This window comes from Squalius cephalus (assembly GCF_949319135.1).
Source record: "Squalius cephalus genome assembly, chromosome: 23".
Taxonomy (NCBI): Eukaryota; Metazoa; Chordata; class Actinopteri; order Cypriniformes; family Leuciscidae; genus Squalius; species Squalius cephalus.
The window spans coordinates 26,179,109-26,196,608 of NC_137144.1; the positions used below are offsets into that span (position 1 = coordinate 26,179,109).

Here is a 17,500-nt window from a genome sequence, read left to right on the forward strand (position 1 = left end):
TCAATGTTGAAAGCAGTCGTGCTGCTTCATATTTTTGTGGAAACCGTGATACTTTTAATTTTTCAGGATTCTTTGCTGAATAGAAAGTACAAAAGAACAGCGTTTATTTGAAATAGAAATAATTTGTAACATCTTTACTGTCACTTTTGATCAATTTATCTGGTTATCTGCATCCTTGCAGAATACATTTATTTATTTATTTTTATTTTTTTCATCTTACCGACCCAAAGCTTTTGGTGTACGTTAATAATTGTCGTGGCATTACATTTTTACTGATTTAAATAAAAAGATCATTGTATTACAGCAATAAAAAATCTAATGAAAAACACAGAAATACAAAAAAAAAAAAAAAAACATCAAAAAATAATTACAAATAAAATTAAAATAAAAGTTTGAAAACATGTTCATCTGTCATGAAAATAATGCTAATTTAAAATAATTTAAAAGTACAAAAAAATTGAATGAACATTTTTATTTATTATTTCATTTTAAAGTGTAACCTGGACATGTTTTTGTAATATTAATCCGCCACATAAGTAAAAAAAGTGCAATTTCACATTTGAAATGAATTTTTTTTCTTTAAATTACTGTAAAAAAAAAATGATAGTAAGCATAAAAATTTTAAGCATAGTCAACTTAAAATGTGAAGCTGAACTAAGTGACAACTTGGATATTTGAGTTGACTAAACTTAAAATTTTAAGATGGCACGAACACTTACTTTTTTAAGTTGATACAACAATTTATTTTACAGTAGGGAAAAAATCTTAACCTTTTGCTGCCCAATAAAATAATGGGTCAAGAAATTGTTGTTTCAACTTAAAAAAAACTGTTCATTCAAGTGAAGTGCACTACTGCACTGTGGGATATATGCAGTTTACAACGCACACTTTAGTAACTGTAGTACAGTAGTATGCTATTCCACTCACACAGGAGTCAATGGGTGTATTGAGACGTACTGTTGTAAACGTTCATTAGTTGCCTCATGTCGAGCAGATGGAAAAAGCCACCCGTCCCTCACATAGGCTCGATTTTTCACAGGCACGTTAGAGGTTCGTTTATGTCTGAGGTCTCCGAGTGCTCTAATGAGTCAGTGTGTTTTGTGCTGGTCTGCTGAAGATCATTCCCTCTCTTTGTTTTGCTAAGGTCACGGTGGGGTCGCGGCCCCTCAGAGGTCATCAGTGCAGGACACTTGGGTGTTTCTGAAGAGGCTTGTTGGTCACACACACCGGCTTTCACTCTTAAATATGTGTGTGTGTGTGTGTGTGTGTGTGTGTGTGATTCTTCAAGGAAGAATATCAGAGTTTAAGTTTCACATCTCTCCGTCTGTCTGTCTACGTTTACTCACTCTCATGTCTTTCCAAACCCATATTATATTCGCTTGTTGATATGAGCTGCTCTTTTCCATGCAACTAAAGTGGGCCATAACATTAGTCCTGAATGTAAGTTATATGATAGCTTTATGTAATGAACAGATGCACATTCAAATTTATTAAAAATCCTCCCTCTTTCATTTCAAATCTCATTTGTGGTTTCTTGATCTGACGTAATGTGATCAATTACGGTTAATTAATGTGTCAAATCTGAATATGCGCATGAATAAATACAGTGGCGTGTAAAATATGATCAATGGTTTAAATTTGTTATCCGTTCTTTGTTTTTGTGTGTTTTTTGGTCTTTTTCAAAGTTTTAGTTTCAACCAAAGTTATATAACATTATTTTATTCAAATAGATTTATTAATATTTATTTATTATTTCTTTATTTAGTGCTGTCAAATCGATTAATCATGATTAATCACATCTAACATAAAAGTTTGTGTTTATATAAGATAGTTGATGTTTATATAACACACACACATATAATATGTATATAAATATAATAATATATATACACACATATATTGTATAAACACAAACTTTTATGTGAGATGCGATTAATTGTGACAGCACAATTTTTTAGTATTTACTATATTTATGTTTACGTATTCTGGTGTCTTTTTATTATTTTATTTTATTTTATTTAGTCTTTTAAAAAATGAATAAATGATTAACAGTTTAAATTTATCAATTTTTTGTTTGTTTTTGTTAGTTTTAAAGTCTACCTTGTACTGTTTAGTACTATAAATATATATTATATTTTTAAAGTTTTTAAAGTTTTAGTTTTAAATAGAGAGTCTAACATTGTTTAATTTGTACATATATATATATATACATATATATATATATATATATGTATTATTGATTTAATTTATTAACTATATTTAATGTATGTTATATATATTGTACTTTATATAAAGTCTTTTTTTATAGTCTTATTTATAGATTTATTTTGTCTTTTATTTACATCCATTTGTTGGATATTTGCATGCAGAAAGTCAGTCACGTTCCTCTCTTTGAGATCCCCAGCAGTGAAATCTCACTGGCTACACGTTCGTGAACCCTAAGTGTGCCCTTTCTCGACCCTCGGGAGACCGTCTGCTGCACAGATGTGCCCGCTCTCTATCTGTCGCTCCCCAGATGTTTGACAATCTGACGGTGCAGAAAGAGAAACATCTAAAAGCCAAAAGTCTCCATTTTCTCTCTATTTAATCTTGGAGAATCAATTGAGATTCTTAAACATGTAAAGGTTCTATATTGACATCTATGGTTCCATTTAACATCCATGGAACCTTTAAATTGGACAAAAGGTTCTTTAATAATGAAAGAAAGTTCTTAAGAAAAAAGAAAGAAAAGTTATTTGGGGAACCGAAAGTGGTTCTTTTATGGCATCGCTGCGAAAACACGCTTTTGGAACCTTTATTTTTAAGAGTGAGATCTGATGTGTGATTTCTCATAGTTTGCGCAAGTCTTGTAATAATGTGCTTGTGTGTGTTAGTTGTTTATTGGAGCTGAGCAGACGCTGAAGGACTCACAGATCAGGAATGACTGGAATGTGAAGAGGAGGAGGAGGAGAAAGAGAGAGAAAGAAAGAGAGAGAGGTTGAGTGGGAGGTTATGGATTTATGAGGTCGTTGTGGGAGCTGCCGTACCTTTGCTTGACATTAACTTTGTTTCGGACCCTCAGGGTGGACAGTGTGTGTGTGTGTGTGTCAAGGTTTCAGGTGACTGTCTCAGTTTTCACTCTAGTGGAGTTGATATGATTGACCCCTCTGTAACTCCGCCCCTGTGAACACAGTGACCCCTCTGTAGCTCCACCCCTGTGAACATGTGACCCCTCTGTAGCTCCGCCCCTGTGAACACAATGACCCCTCTGTAGCTCCGCCCCTGTGAACATGTGACCCCTCTGTAGCTCCGCCCCTCTGAACAAATGACCCCTCCGTAGCTCCGCCCCTCTGAACACAATGACCCCTCTGTAGCTCCGCCCCTGTGAATACGTGACCCCTCTGTAGCTCCGCCCCTGTGAACACATGACCCCTCTGTAGCTCCGCCCCTGTGAACACATGAGCCCACTGTAACTCCGCCCCTGTGAACATGTGACCCCTCTGTAGCTCCGCCCCTGTGGACACATGAGCCAACTGTAGCTCCGCCCCTGTGAACACAATGTACATACCTAATATATAACTCAACTCAATTCAGTTTTTATTATTTTAGTGTGCTTTGTTTTTTTTGACAAAAACTGTACATAAAGCACAATAAAACAGTAGCATGCATATACAATTCTTTTTGTGCACTATTCGGTTATATTTAGGAATATTCCTTTATTTATTACAAAAAAAACTATTGCATATGTGTATCTTTAATGACATGTTGTCACATGAACAATAAGTCACTAATAATACTGACACAAAACTTAGTTCTGGTAACTCGTCACGGGCACTACGTCCATATATTTTTACAGTCTATGGTGTATTCGAACACCTTCAGTTCCACTAATGCTCACAAATATGTTTTTTAAAACTGATAAAAAAAAGATAGACCCCACTAAATTGATAGTAGGCTTATGTTGAACTTTATTGGACAAACAGACACTGTATTAAGCAGTACATAAAGTATTGAACGAAAATGTCTGTGTATTTGAAAAATATTGCATTTATTTCACTTCATCTGTCATAAAGAATGCAAACACAGCACAAGCGTCACTATGGGAATCAGAAAGTGTCCAACACACCTAATTATTCGTGACTCGAATAATGTACAAATACAATAAAAACCAAACAAACAAAAACAGCAAGTCATATAATACAAGATTTTTTAAAAATTAACATATGATAAAAAATCCAAAACCTTTTAAGGCATAATCTTACTAAATAAGTCCTTAAGTGAGGTAACTTCATAAAAGAGCTTTCTACTTGTCTTAAGTTCAGGACATTCTAATAAAATATGTTTAACAGAGAGGGGAATCTTACAAAACATGCATGAAGTTGGGTCTCTAGCTTTAAGCATGGGTCAAACTTGTATGACCCATACGACATCTGGTGTGGACCACTTGATCAAGTCTAGTTTCAAGAGTGATAAAAGGTGCTCCACATTCATCTTATAGCTCGGGTTTGAGAGGAGAGCAACGTCTGACCCTCTCATGCACACAAGGCCATTTCTCTGACATGTTCTTCATAAACAGCCACACAGAGGGGGTTTTAGTCGGGTAAGAGGGCGTTGAGGGGTTCTGTACTAAAGTACTAGTAACCGGAGTCCTGCCGGACGAACGAGCGCTGAGATTTATGGGAGGCGTAAAGGCATATTCTATAAACATTGACACACAGACCAGCTGCTGTATCTCTCTCCGCCATCACTTCACCACGGGTGTCGAGACTGCGCACATGTACCCTTTCGTCCAACGTGACCCGTATGTCAGCAGAAGCATCACCTCAAAAAAGATGAACTCTCATGTAACCATATCACCATATCACCTTGTAGTCCAAGACTGGTCACCCACTGTAGGGTTGAGCCGGGTCAGTACCTGGATGGGGGTCTCTCTAAACCCCGCCTTTCTGAGAGCCTGCTCTGTTCTGATTGGTCAGATGGCCCAGTCTGTTGTGATTGGTCTACTCTGTTCTGATTGGTCAGATGGCCCAATCTGTTGTGATTGGTCTACTCTACTCTGATTGGTCAGATGGCCCAGTCTGTTGTGATTGGTCTACTCTACTCTGATTGGTCAGATGGCCCAATCTGTTGTGATTGGTCTACTCTGCTCTGATTGGTCAGATGGTTCAGTCTGTTGTGATTGGTCTACTCTACTCTGATTGGTCAGATGGCCCAATCTGTTGTGATTGGTCTACTCTGCTCTGATTGGTCAGATGGCCCAATCTGTTGTGATTGGTCTACTCTACTCTGTTCTGATTGGTCAGATGGCCCAGTCTGTTGTGATTGGTCTACTCTTCTCTGATTGGTCAGATGACCCAGTCTGTTGTGATTGGTCTACTCTGCTCTGATTGGTCAGATGACCCAGTCTGTTGTGATTGGTCTACTCTGCTCTGATTGGTCAGATGACCCAGTCTGTTGTGATTGGTCTACTCTGCTCTGATTGGTCAGATGACCCAGTCTGTTGTGATTGGTCTAGTCTGTTCTGATTGGTCAGATGACCCAGTCTGTTGTGATTGGTCTACTCTGTTCTGATTGGTGTATTATTGGTGATACAGTGTATATATATGGTTTATATTAACAAAAGTAAAATGTTTATAATTTTTTTTATTTGTAAAGTTTGAATGTACATATATTTTGTTTATTTTATAATAGTATCTAAAAAAATAATAATTATTACATACTGCGTTAGACTAAACTGGGAAGGGTCATAGCACTTACATAATGTCCTATTGTTAGTTTAACTGCTTCTATTGTTCTCCTCATTTGTAAGTCGCTTAAGTTGAATAGTTGTAAATGGATTAAAGCGTCTGCTAAGTGACTAAATGTAAAATGTAAACTTCTTTTCTCTTTCTTTTTTTCAGGACGGAATGAGCTAATTGCTCGGTACATCAAGCTTCGAACAGGAAAGACACGGACCAGGAAACAGGTACAGAAATCTAGAATATTTGGTCACGGGATCTTGTTTTCCTGTATAATATCTAAGGCAGGGATGGGCAACTTCAGTCCTGGAGGGCCACTGTCCTGCAGGGTTTAGCTCCAACCCTGATAAAACTCACCTGCCTGTAGCTTTCTAATTATCCTAACAAGCTGATTAGCTTGTTCAGGTGTGTTTGAGTAGGGTTGGAGCTAAACTCTGCAGGACAGTGGCCCTCCAGGACCGAAGTTGCCCATCCCTGATCTAAGGTCTAAATTTAATTCATACGCAAAATTGTGTAAAATATTACCACTCGTTTTCAGAGAATGTTTTTTGTATTCCATTGGCAACGTTTTTTCTTCTTGTTCTAAGCATAAACATCACTAAAATTATGCTTAAAACAAGAAAAAAGGGTAAGAAAATTTAAATCAAGATTTATTCTCTGAAATATTCTCATGGGTTTGATTCACTAATGAAATGCAATGCTATGTAAGTCGAGTTTTCAAGTGAATTTATCTTGTTTTAAGAATGTTTAGATATTTTCATTGGATGCTGATTAAGAATATTTTTTTTGCAGTGTATTTGTATATAAATATGTGATGGCAACTCTAAAATGCCAACTTGTCCCTACTAAAACTAAGTGGATTAAATTGGTTAATTACTTTTATTTGACCTCCATGTCACACATTAACAACAACAGGAAGTACAGCAAATGTCAGACTGGGATTTAGAGATGGGATTGTCCTGTTAAACTCCCAAACAGACTTTCACTGAGTGTAAATGTTTGGCCCCCAAGGGCCTCCATGCTGAAATGGACTTGGGCGGTGTGATTTATGGCACGCGGATCGGATATCGGTGTGTGTCTTCAGCACCTCTCTCAGTCCTGCTCGTTAGACCCACAAACAACTGCTGGGGGTTTGGGAACCGATAGCGTTCCCGTCGGCATTCGATATCGCATGATGTCACTCAGGCCTTGTCACATACTGAGTCTTAAGCCCTCTGAGAGAGTTGAGGTGAGCCGGGGCCCGAGAGGAAAAGTTATCACTAAAAACACGAAGAGAAACTAGAATCACACCTGATATGTGAACAAATAAAGGTCAGAGCAATCGCTGACATAAAACAACAGATTTGCTTTCTTCTTGCACACTAATCGACAAAAGTTTTGACTATTTAGATGATTAGAAATCAGTAATTTACCATCACTAATAGTTTTTTAAGCCTTACTTGAACAGAACTAGTTCTTCGTGAGGTGGTTAGGTAAAGTTTTCCATGAGTGCTTCATGATTTCAATCCCATCCGAATTTGAAAAAAAATTTTTGTTAAAAATTACTTTTTTAAAAATTGTTATTATTATTTTACTTAAATGTTTTCATTTTTATTTTAATTAAATTTTTAAATTTTAATTTCTTATTCAATTTATTTATTTAAGTTTTTATTTTAATTTAATGTTTTAAATTTTAATAAAAAAAATATTTTAATTTTGTGATTAAGAACATACATTTTCTACAAAAAAATAAAATAAAAAACACAGCAAGATTTTTTTAACTCTACTTTTAAAAAATGATGAATAAAGAATGTGCATCAAGTGTGTTTTGCTTTTTTAAAGTTTTTATTACATGTATGAAGGTGCAAAATAGTATCATATTTTGTACATGCAACTTAACTAGTTTTATTGTAAATTAAAATATATAATTATTTCATTCATCACTGTATTCATTGCAGCCGACATGTTTTCTCATTAAAACCCCAAACTCGGTTACTATAGCTAAAAAGAAAATCCAGAGCACTCGTAATTATGATATTATATCAATGATAATATCAATGTGAAAAAAATATATATTCAAATGAAATTTAAATAAATGAATAAAATAATATGCATGCAGCCAGAGCTTCCAGTACACATCCATAACCTTAATAAAAACTCCAGAGATCCTAATGCCGTCTGAAAAAGGAAACAGAGAGAAAACAAATCTTTCCATAAAGAGTTTTCAATGGCGCTGGATAATGACACTACCTTTGCAACATCGACACTATTTTATTGAGCTGAAATGAATCAACATTGAACTAAATTGAGCTGAATATTAACTCTATTGTCTTCTGTCAAGCAGCTGAAATTGAATTAATTTCATGATTGAAGTTTACAAAATTAACACTGTGATTAACACTGTTATTTTCCTGTTTATTACTGTGAAGCTGCTTTGAAAATCTGAATTGTCTTGAATATAGACTGTATGGCAAGCCGTTTTAGCTTAAATTGTACGCAGCATTACTCGTCGTAATTGCATTTTTACTAGTAAGAATTCAATTAGAGAGCTCTACAATTCAATTCTTACTAGTAGCAATTACAATTACAGAGCTCTCTAATTGAATTTTTACTAGTAAAAAAACGAATTAAAGATATGTATAATTGCAGAGCTCTGTAATTGAATTAAAGAGCTCTGCAATTGCATTCTTACTAGTAACAACTGAATTAGAGAGCTCTCTAATTGTAAGTGCTAGTAAGAATTGAATTGTAGAGCTCTCTAATTGAATTCTTACTAGTAAAAATGCAATTATGACGAGTAATGCTGCGTACAATTTAAGCTAAAACGGCTTGCCATAAACTGCATTGGAGTTTGTTTAGAGTTTTGTTATCTGAACATGAGCTCAATTTGTTCCAAAATAAGTTTTTCCATTGTTCAATTTCACTCTTCACTTTCACTTTTCACATTTTTTTTTACGTCTACCATAGTAATACCATGTTTTTTGCATCCATAATGGTGATACAATGGTATTATTTAAAAATCAATATTTTAATCATTGTATTTTAATACATTGTAGCTACACTTTGCAACTAACTAACTCTCATTAGAGAGACTGTTAGGTTCGAGTTATTCGAATAAGTTGACATGTAGTTGCAAAGTTATTTATATTCAGTAGAATGTCTTACTGTGGAAATAAAGTGTTTTAAATGAAAAGATCAGTCTAAAATCCCTCTGTTTCCCGCAGGTCTCCAGTCACATTCAGGTGTTGGCGCGACGGAAAGCTCGGGAAATTCAGGTGAAACTCAAGGTAATGAACTCTAATGCTGATCACCTGTTTGCAAATTAACACCACAGCCAAAGCATCTGTTGAAGAGAGGGCGATTTAAATCATCTCTGAGTGAATATAGCCCAGCCATCATTCAGATACAAATATAATTGCAGACGATATCATACACTACACTATAAATCCATTTCATCACGACACTAATTTTCAGAAAACGTGTGACCTCGGTAATGTCGAGTCTTCTCCTTGCGCGCTCTTGTCTTTCATCATATGGCATAGTTCAGCCGTTGGCCGGCGGCCATTTTGGCTCAGCTGTCCGAGTGTATACTGGTATACTGGTCACACGGCTAACACTGACAGCCCTTTTAAATGCGTTTCTGTAACTGAGAACTGTGACGGACACACACACACATGCCCATATTTCAGGAATGCATGGGCCGGTCATGCTTCAAGGACACAGCAGTTGCTTGAGCCGGCCGTGGACGACTGTGACCTCTGTGCGTTTCGCTATATCAAAATCAACCCGACAAGTGTTGAGGAGTCACTCATTAAAGAAGAGGAGTGAACTGAAGGATCTAAGATCTAAGAAATATATCTTAAAAAACAAAACAAATATAGATATATTTATTTTAATATATAGCCTATACTTAAATATATATTAATATTTTTTATATATATTATATACTTGATTCTAGTGAATCATTTCACTCGGACGATCGAGCTCAAAAAGGAGCAATTCACTGATTACAATCAGTGGTCCCAATTTTTTTGAAATATATTTAGTTAAATATACACATATTATATTATATATATATTTGTTTTTAATGGATATACTTATTTTTACGAGCTAAGGGAATAATAAAATGCGGTTAGCTAAAATGACTCCGAATGAAACCGATTCGTGAAGACCGTTTCATTTTAGTGGATCAGTTTGTTTGGAAGGTTAATCTAAATGAACCAAATGAACAGATTTGAGTTCTACGATATGTTTGGCTTGGTGATTTCTAGTTTTATTGGTTGTATTTTGTGTAAATGTTAATCTGTTGTTTAACGCTTATATTTTTAAAAAGGTATTTACCTCCTTGTATTTAGCTACTTTTTCTTTGAAGCTTACAGTGTAGTTAACACAATTATTTTAAAAGCTAGCCTGACAGTAGTTAAACTTCTTCCTAAAAACTCAATGCAACTTGGAAATGTTTTGTTTGCATGAAAGTTACAGCTTTTAGGTTGACTTCTTCTGCGTGGTCGAGGAGTCACATTCACTCCAGCAGGTCACATGCGTTTGTAGTTCCCACTTCTCAGACTGTAGTTGATTTTCTGACCCCAGGCTCAGTAAACATGGTTCGGGAGCAGTGCTTCCACACAGTGTTTTTCCAAGCCTGTTCTCTGGTTTCATAATGTCGAAGCTCCCAGTTCTTCATGTGACCTCTAGGAGAAGGAGTCAACCTGTCAACACTCAAACACTGCCAGAGCCATAAACCATGAGCCACCTCAGCCTTCCCAACACACACACACACACACACACTCATATATACAAACAAACAAACACACAGACTCACACACACGTGCACACACACACACTCATTCAGATCAATAATACTGCTGAATGAATATAGGTAAATGTGTATATTAAAAGGACAAAAAAAATGTATTAATAAAATAGTGCAACATACAGTTGAATGGGATATACATGTATGACGTTCTTCATGTTGTTGTCTTCTGAAAGGACCAGGCAGCCAAAGATAAAGCGATGCACAGCATGTCCAGCATGTCGTCAGCCCAGATCATCTCAGCCACGGCCTTTCAGAACAAGATGTGTCTCTCTCGACCGGCCTACCCGACAGCAGCTGGGGTGAGACACGCACACACACACACACACACACACACACACACACACACACACACACACACACACACACACACACACACACACACACACACACACACACACACACACACACACACACACACACACACACACACACACACACACGCACAAACACACACACACACACACACACACACATAGGCACACACATAAATATATGCACACACACACACACACACACACACACACACACACACACACACACACACACACACACACACACACACACACACACACACACACACGCATGCACACACACTCACACACTCTCTCATATATATGTGCTGCTGGGGTGAGACACACCTCAACTCTCTCCAGCTCTCATGTTACATCTCCAGAACAAGCTAATGTTCATTTCATGTCTCTGTTTTCATGTCTCAGTTTTGGCATGGAGCTCTCGCAGGACAAACCGCAGGTCCTGAAGAGTAAGTTCTCAGTCACAGGTTAAGCTGAACATTTGTCATTACTACCACTACCATTAGTACCACTACTATGTACACTATATTGCCAAAAGTATTGGGACACCCCTCCAAATCATTGAATTCAGGTGTTCCAATCACTTCCATGGCCACAGTTGTATAAATCAAGCACCTAGGCATGCAGACTGCTTCTAGAAACATTTTAAGAAAGAATGAGTCGCTCTCAGGAGCTCAGTGAATTTAAGCGTGGTACCGTGATAGGTTGCCACCTGTGCAATAAGTCCATGCGTGAAATTTCCTCACTGCTAAATATTCCACGGTCAACTGTTAGTGGTATTATAACAAAGTTTCCATGGCCGAGTAGCTGCATCTAAGCCTTACATCACCAAGTGCAATGCAAAGCGTGGGATGCAGTGGTGTAAAGCGTGGGATGCAGTGGTGTAAAGCGCAGGATGCAGTGGTGTAAAGCGTGGGATGCAGTGGTGTAAAGCGCAGGATGCAGTGGTGTAAAGCGTGGGATGCTGTGGGGTAAAGCGTGGGATGCAGTGGTCTAAAGTGCGGGATGGAGTGGTGGGATGCAGTGGTGTAAAGCGTGGGATGCAGTGGTCTAAAGTGCGGGATGCAGTGGTGGGATGCAGTGGTGTAAAGCGTGGGATGCAGTGGTGTAAAGCGTGGGATGCAGTGGTGTAAAGCGTGGGATGCTGTGGGGTAAAGCGTGGGATGCAGTGGTGTAAAGCGTGTGATGCAGTGGTATAAAGCGTGGGATGCAGTGGTGTAAAGTGTGGATGCAGTGGTGTAAAGCGTGGGATGCAGTGGTGTAAAGCGTGTGATGCAGTGGTGTAAAGTGTGGATGCAGTGGTGTAAAGCGTGGGATGCAGTGGTGTAAAGCGTGTGATGCAGTGGTGTAAAGCGTGGGATGCAGTGGTGTAAAGCGTGGGATGCTGTGGGGTAAAGCGTGGGATGCAGTGGTGTAAAGCGTGGGATGCAGTGGGGTAAAGCGTGTGATGCAGTGGTGCAAAGCGTGGGATGCAGTGGTGTAAAGCGTGGGATGCAGTGGTGTAAAGCGTGGGATGCAGTGGTGTAAAGCGTGGGATGCTGTGGTGTAAAGCGTGGGATGCAGTGGTGTAAAGCGTGGGATGCAGTGGTGTAAAGCGTGTGATGCAGTGGTGTAAAGCATGTGATGCAGTGGTGTAAAGCGTGGGATGCAGTGGGGTAAAGCGTGGGATGCAGTGGTGGGATGCAGTGGTGTAAAGCGTGGGATGCAGTGGTGTAAAGCGTGGGATGCAGTGGAGTAAAGCGTGGGATGCAGTGGTGTAAAGCGTGGGATGCTGTGGTGTAAAGCGTTGGATGCAGTGGTGTAAAGCGTGGGATGCAGTGGTGTAAAGCGTGGGATGCTGTGGGGTAAAGCGTGGGATGCAGTGGTGTAAAGCGTGGGATGCAGTGGTGTAAAGCGTGGGATGCAGTGGTGTAAAGCGTGGGATGCAGTGGTGTAAAGCGTGGGATGCAGTGGTGTAAAGCGTGTGATGCAGTGGTGTAAAGCGTGTGATGCAGTGGTGTAAAGCGTGGGATGCAGTGGGGTAAAGCGTGTGATGCAGTGGGGTAAAGCGTGGGATGCAGTGGTGTAAAGCGTGGGATGCTGTGGGGTAAAGCGTGGGATGCAGTGGTGTAAAGCGTGTGATGCAGTGGGGTAAAGCGTGGGATGCAGTGGTGTAAAGCGTGGGATGCTGTGGGGTAAAGCGTGGGATGCAGTGGTGTAAAGCGTGGGATGCAGTGGTGTAAAGCGTGGGATGCAGTGGTGTAAAGCGTGTGATGCAGTGGTGTAAAGCGTGGGATGCAGTGGTGTAAAGCGTGTGATGCAGTGGTGTAAAGCGTGGGATGCAGTGGTGTAAAGTGCGGGATGCAGTGGTGGGATGCAGTGGTGTAAAGCGTGTGATGCAGTGGTGTAAAGCGTGGGATGCAGTGGTGTAAAGCGTGTGATGCTGTGGGGTAAAGCGTGGGATGCAGTGGTGTAAAGCGTGGGATGCAGTGGTGGGATGCAGTGGTGTAAAGCGTGGGATGCAGTGGTGTAAAGCGTGGGATGCAGTGGGGTAAAGCGTGGGATGCAGTGGTGTGAAGCGTGTGATGCAGTGATGCAAAGCGTGGGATGCAGTGGTGTAAAGTGTGTGATGCAGTGGTGCAAAGCGTGGGATGGACTGGTGTAAAGCATGTGATGCAGTGTGGGATGCACTGGTGTAAAGCGTGAGATGCAGTGTGGGATTCAGTGGTGTAAAGCGTGGGATGCAGTGTGGGATGCACTGGTGTAAAGCTTGAGATGCAGTGTGGGATGCAGTGGTGTAAAGTGTGGGATGCAGTGGTGTAAAGTGTGGGATGCAGTGTGGGATGCAGTGGTGTAAAGTGTGGGATGCAGTGTGGGATGCAGTGGGGTAAAGCGTGGGATGCAGTGTGGGATGCAGTGGGGTAAAGCGTGGGATGCAGTGGGGTAAAGCGTGGGATGCAGTGTGGGATGCAGTGGTGTAAAGCGTGTGATGCAGTGGGGTAAAGCGTGGGATGCAGTGTGGGATGCAGTGGTGTAAAGCGTGTGATGCAGTGGGGTAAAGCGTGGGATGCAGTGGTGTAAAGTGTGGGATGCAGTGTGGGATGCAGTGGTGTAAAGTGTGGGATGCAGTGGTGTAAAGCATGGGATGCAGTGTGGGATGCAGTGGTGTAAAGCGTGGGATGCAGTGGAGTAAAGCGTGGGATGCAGTGATGTAAAGTGCGGGATGCAGTGGTGGGATGCAGTGGTGTAAAGCGTGGGATGCAGTGGGGTAAAGCGTGGGATGCAGTGGTGTAAAGTGCGGGATGCAGTGGTGGGATGCAGTGGTGTAAAGCGTGGGATGCAGTGGGGTAAAGCGTGGGATGCAGTGGTGTAAAGCGTGGGATGCAGTGGTGTAAAGCGTGGGATGCAGTGGTGTAAAGCGTGGGATGCAGTGGTGTAAAGCATGGGATGCAGTGTGGGATGCAGTGGTGTAAAGCGTGGGATGCAGTGGTGTAAAGCGTGGGATGCAGTGGGGTAAAGCGTGGGATGCAGTGGGGTAAAGTGTGGGATGCAGTGGGGTAAAGCGTGGGATGCAGTGGGGTAAAGCGTGGGATGCAGTGGGGTAAAGCGTGGGATGCAGTGTGGGATGCAGTGGTGTAAAGCGTGTGATGCAGTGGGGTAAAGCATGGGATGCAGTGGGGTAAAGCGTGGGATGCAGTGGTGTAAAACGTGGGATGCAGTGGGGTAAAGCGTGGGATGCAGTGGTGTAAAGCGTGGGATGCAGTGGTGTAAAGCGTGGGATGCAGTGGGGTAAAGCGTGGGATGCAGTGGGGTAAAGCGTGGGATGCAGTGGGGTAAAGCGTGGGATGCAGTGGTGTAAAGCGTGGGATGCAGTGGTGTAAAGCGTGGGATGCAGTGGGGTAAAGCGTGGGATGCAGTGGGGTAAAGCGTGGGATGCAGTGGGGTAAAGCGTGGGATGCAGTGGGGTAAAGCGTGGGATGCAGTGGGGTAAAGCGTGGGATGCAGTGGGGTAAAGTGTGGGATGCAATGGGGTAAAGCGTGGGATGCAGTGTGGGATGCAGTGGTGTAAAGCGTGTCTGGCAATCCGATGGACAAGTCTGGGTTTGGCGGTTGCCAGGAGAACGGTACTTGCCTGACTGCATTGTGCCAAGTGTAAAGTTTGGTGGAGGGGGGATTATGGTGTGGGGTTGTTTTTCAGGTGTTGGCCCCTTAGTTCCAGAACTCTTAGAAAGGAACTCTTAATGCTTCAGCATACTAAAACATTTTGGACAATTTCATGCTCCAAACTTTCTGGGAACAGTTTGGGGATGGCCCCGTCCTGTTCCAACATGACTGTGCACCACTGCACAAAGCAAGGTTCATAAAGACATGAATGAGCAAGTTTGGTGTGGATAGAGCCGATAGAACACCTTTGGGATGAATTAGAGTGGAGACTACAAGCTAGGCCTTCTCATCCAACATCAGTGCCTGACCTCACAAATGCGCTTCTAGAGGAATGGTAAAAAATTCCCATAAACACACTCCTAAACCTTGTGGAAAGACTTTCCAGAAGAGTTGAAGCTGTTATAGCTGCAAATGGTTGGCCAACTCAATATTAATCCCTATGGATTAAGAATGGGATGTCATTACAGTTTATGTGCATGTAAAGGCAGGCGTCCCAAAACGTTTGACAATATAGTGTGTGTGTGTGTGTGTATATATATATATATATATATATTCATCAAAAAGATTATATATAACATCTGTTTATATATATATTCATCTTTTATACAAAAAATATGTATTTTGTATTATTTTATTAACAATTATTTTTTAAATAATTCAAGTTTTTTCATAATCATGAAACATCATAAAAGCTGATATTTGATTGTCTCTTCCAAACAGTATCAAGCCGTTTTCCCAACAAAACTTTATTATGCAATCCACTGGCCCTCCGTCTATAACAGGTCAGTACTATTCAAAACTACACCTAATTTGAATTATGCTCAATATAATGATCTATAAACGTCCTGATGGCTCTTCTCTCCTCTTCTCTCGCTCAGGTTATGAAAGTGCGACGGGTTTGTCGATTTCCTCTAATGCTCCGCCCTGGCAGGGTCGCAGTATCGCCGGATCCAAACTGCGCATGCTGGAGTTCTCCGCTTTCCTCGAGCAACCGCAGGATCCAGAGACTGTGAGAGATTCACCACATTTTTAAAATTATATTTGAACTAATCACCTGCATACATATACATTTCCATGTAACGTAGAAAACAACAACAAAAACAACAACAAAAAAGCTTCTCAGTTTTTTACATTGATATTCAATACCACCTCTTTTCTTAGTCTTATATAAGCAGCTTTCCAGCTCCACCACTTTTTAAGAACGATCTGAAAGGTCCCCAAACTCCATCATAAACTGTATATTTATCCCTTAAAATAAAAGTTATCTTTTCCATTGACATATCTGTTTCCATTTCTTTTAGCCAATGTCCTATACTTGGTGCACAAATACTTTTCCAATTTAAAGAAATAAGCCGTTTTGCTTGAAGAATACATACATTTATAAATATACACTCTTTCTTTTTTTACTTGATCTCTTTAGGATATAAATGAAATTAAAAAGTGACAGGTGACAGTGGAATGTTAACATCAAGCATATTCTCTATCATTTCTTTCACACATTTCCAAAAATTCTTTACTTCTTCACACTCCCATATGCAATGATATAACGTACCTTTAAAATCCCTGCATCTTAAGCAGGTGTCAGGGACATTTTCATTATATTTTTGCAATACAACTGGAGTTATATTAATACACATCAACCACTTATATTGAAGCATGTGTTCATTGTTACTGATTAAGCTTCATTACATGCTTCAAGTGCTTCACAGTATTAATATTAACGGTTATATGCACCAAACCGGCCTGATGTAGATTTGTGCTTTACAGGTCAACAAACACCTGTTTGTTCACATCGGTCAGTCCAACCCCACGTACAGCGACCCGTACCTAGAGGCCGTGGACATACGGCAGATTTACGACAAATTCCCAGAGAAGAAAGGAGGGCTGAAGGAGCTGTTTGAGAAGGGACCGCCCAACGCTTTCTTCCTCGTAAAGTTCTGGGTAAGAGTCTCACAGACACGTCACAAATCATCAATCAGCCTCTTTGTTTGGGTCACCAGGCCGAGGTTAGCTAGTCACTGCTGTGGCATAGTGGTCACTTATATCTGTATGTTGTAAGGAATAAGTGGGTGTGATGTTTTGCCTTTTATTTCTTAAAATATATTATAAAAAGATGTAGTAATATAGAAAGGGGGAGATTTTTGATGTGTAATATGAAATATATATTATAAATAAACAACAGCTAAAAGTCTTACGTAAATGTTTTATTTCGGAATTAATTTATAGATTTTTTTTATAATATATATATTATATATATTTGCATTATATATACTGTCATTTCTATATTCTTTTCATAAATTAAATCTAAAATAAAAATATAAACATTTACATACATGTTATTTTAGAATTAATTAATAAAACATATTAATTAATACAAATTATATATATATATATATATATATATATACATATATATATATATATATATATACAAACTAATTCTAAAATAAAATATGTAAAGTATGTAAAATAAAATAAATACAAATAAAGTAAAGTAAAACAAAAGTATGTTAAAATATATATAATAATTTGTA

At 39.5% G+C, this 17,500-nt stretch overlaps 1 protein-coding gene across 3 annotated transcripts in view; it reads left to right on the forward strand.

The window, feature by feature from the left end:
- The window catches only part of tead4 (TEA domain transcription factor 4), a 37,110-nt gene that overhangs the window by 10,118 nt on the left and 9,492 nt on the right, over positions 1–17,500 (forward strand). For all 3 annotated transcript variants that reach the window (XM_079858920.1, XM_079858922.1, XM_079858921.1), the window contains exons 3-9: positions 5,880–5,944; positions 8,921–8,983; positions 10,686–10,811; positions 11,229–11,272; positions 15,687–15,748; positions 15,845–15,975; positions 16,734–16,907. In XM_079858920.1, coding sequence (XP_079715046.1) covers positions 5,880–5,944; positions 8,921–8,983; positions 10,686–10,811; positions 11,229–11,272; positions 15,687–15,748; positions 15,845–15,975; positions 16,734–16,907 — 665 coding nt within the window. The remainder of the gene's footprint in view (positions 1–5,879; positions 5,945–8,920; positions 8,984–10,685; positions 10,812–11,228; positions 11,273–15,686; positions 15,749–15,844; positions 15,976–16,733; positions 16,908–17,500) is intronic.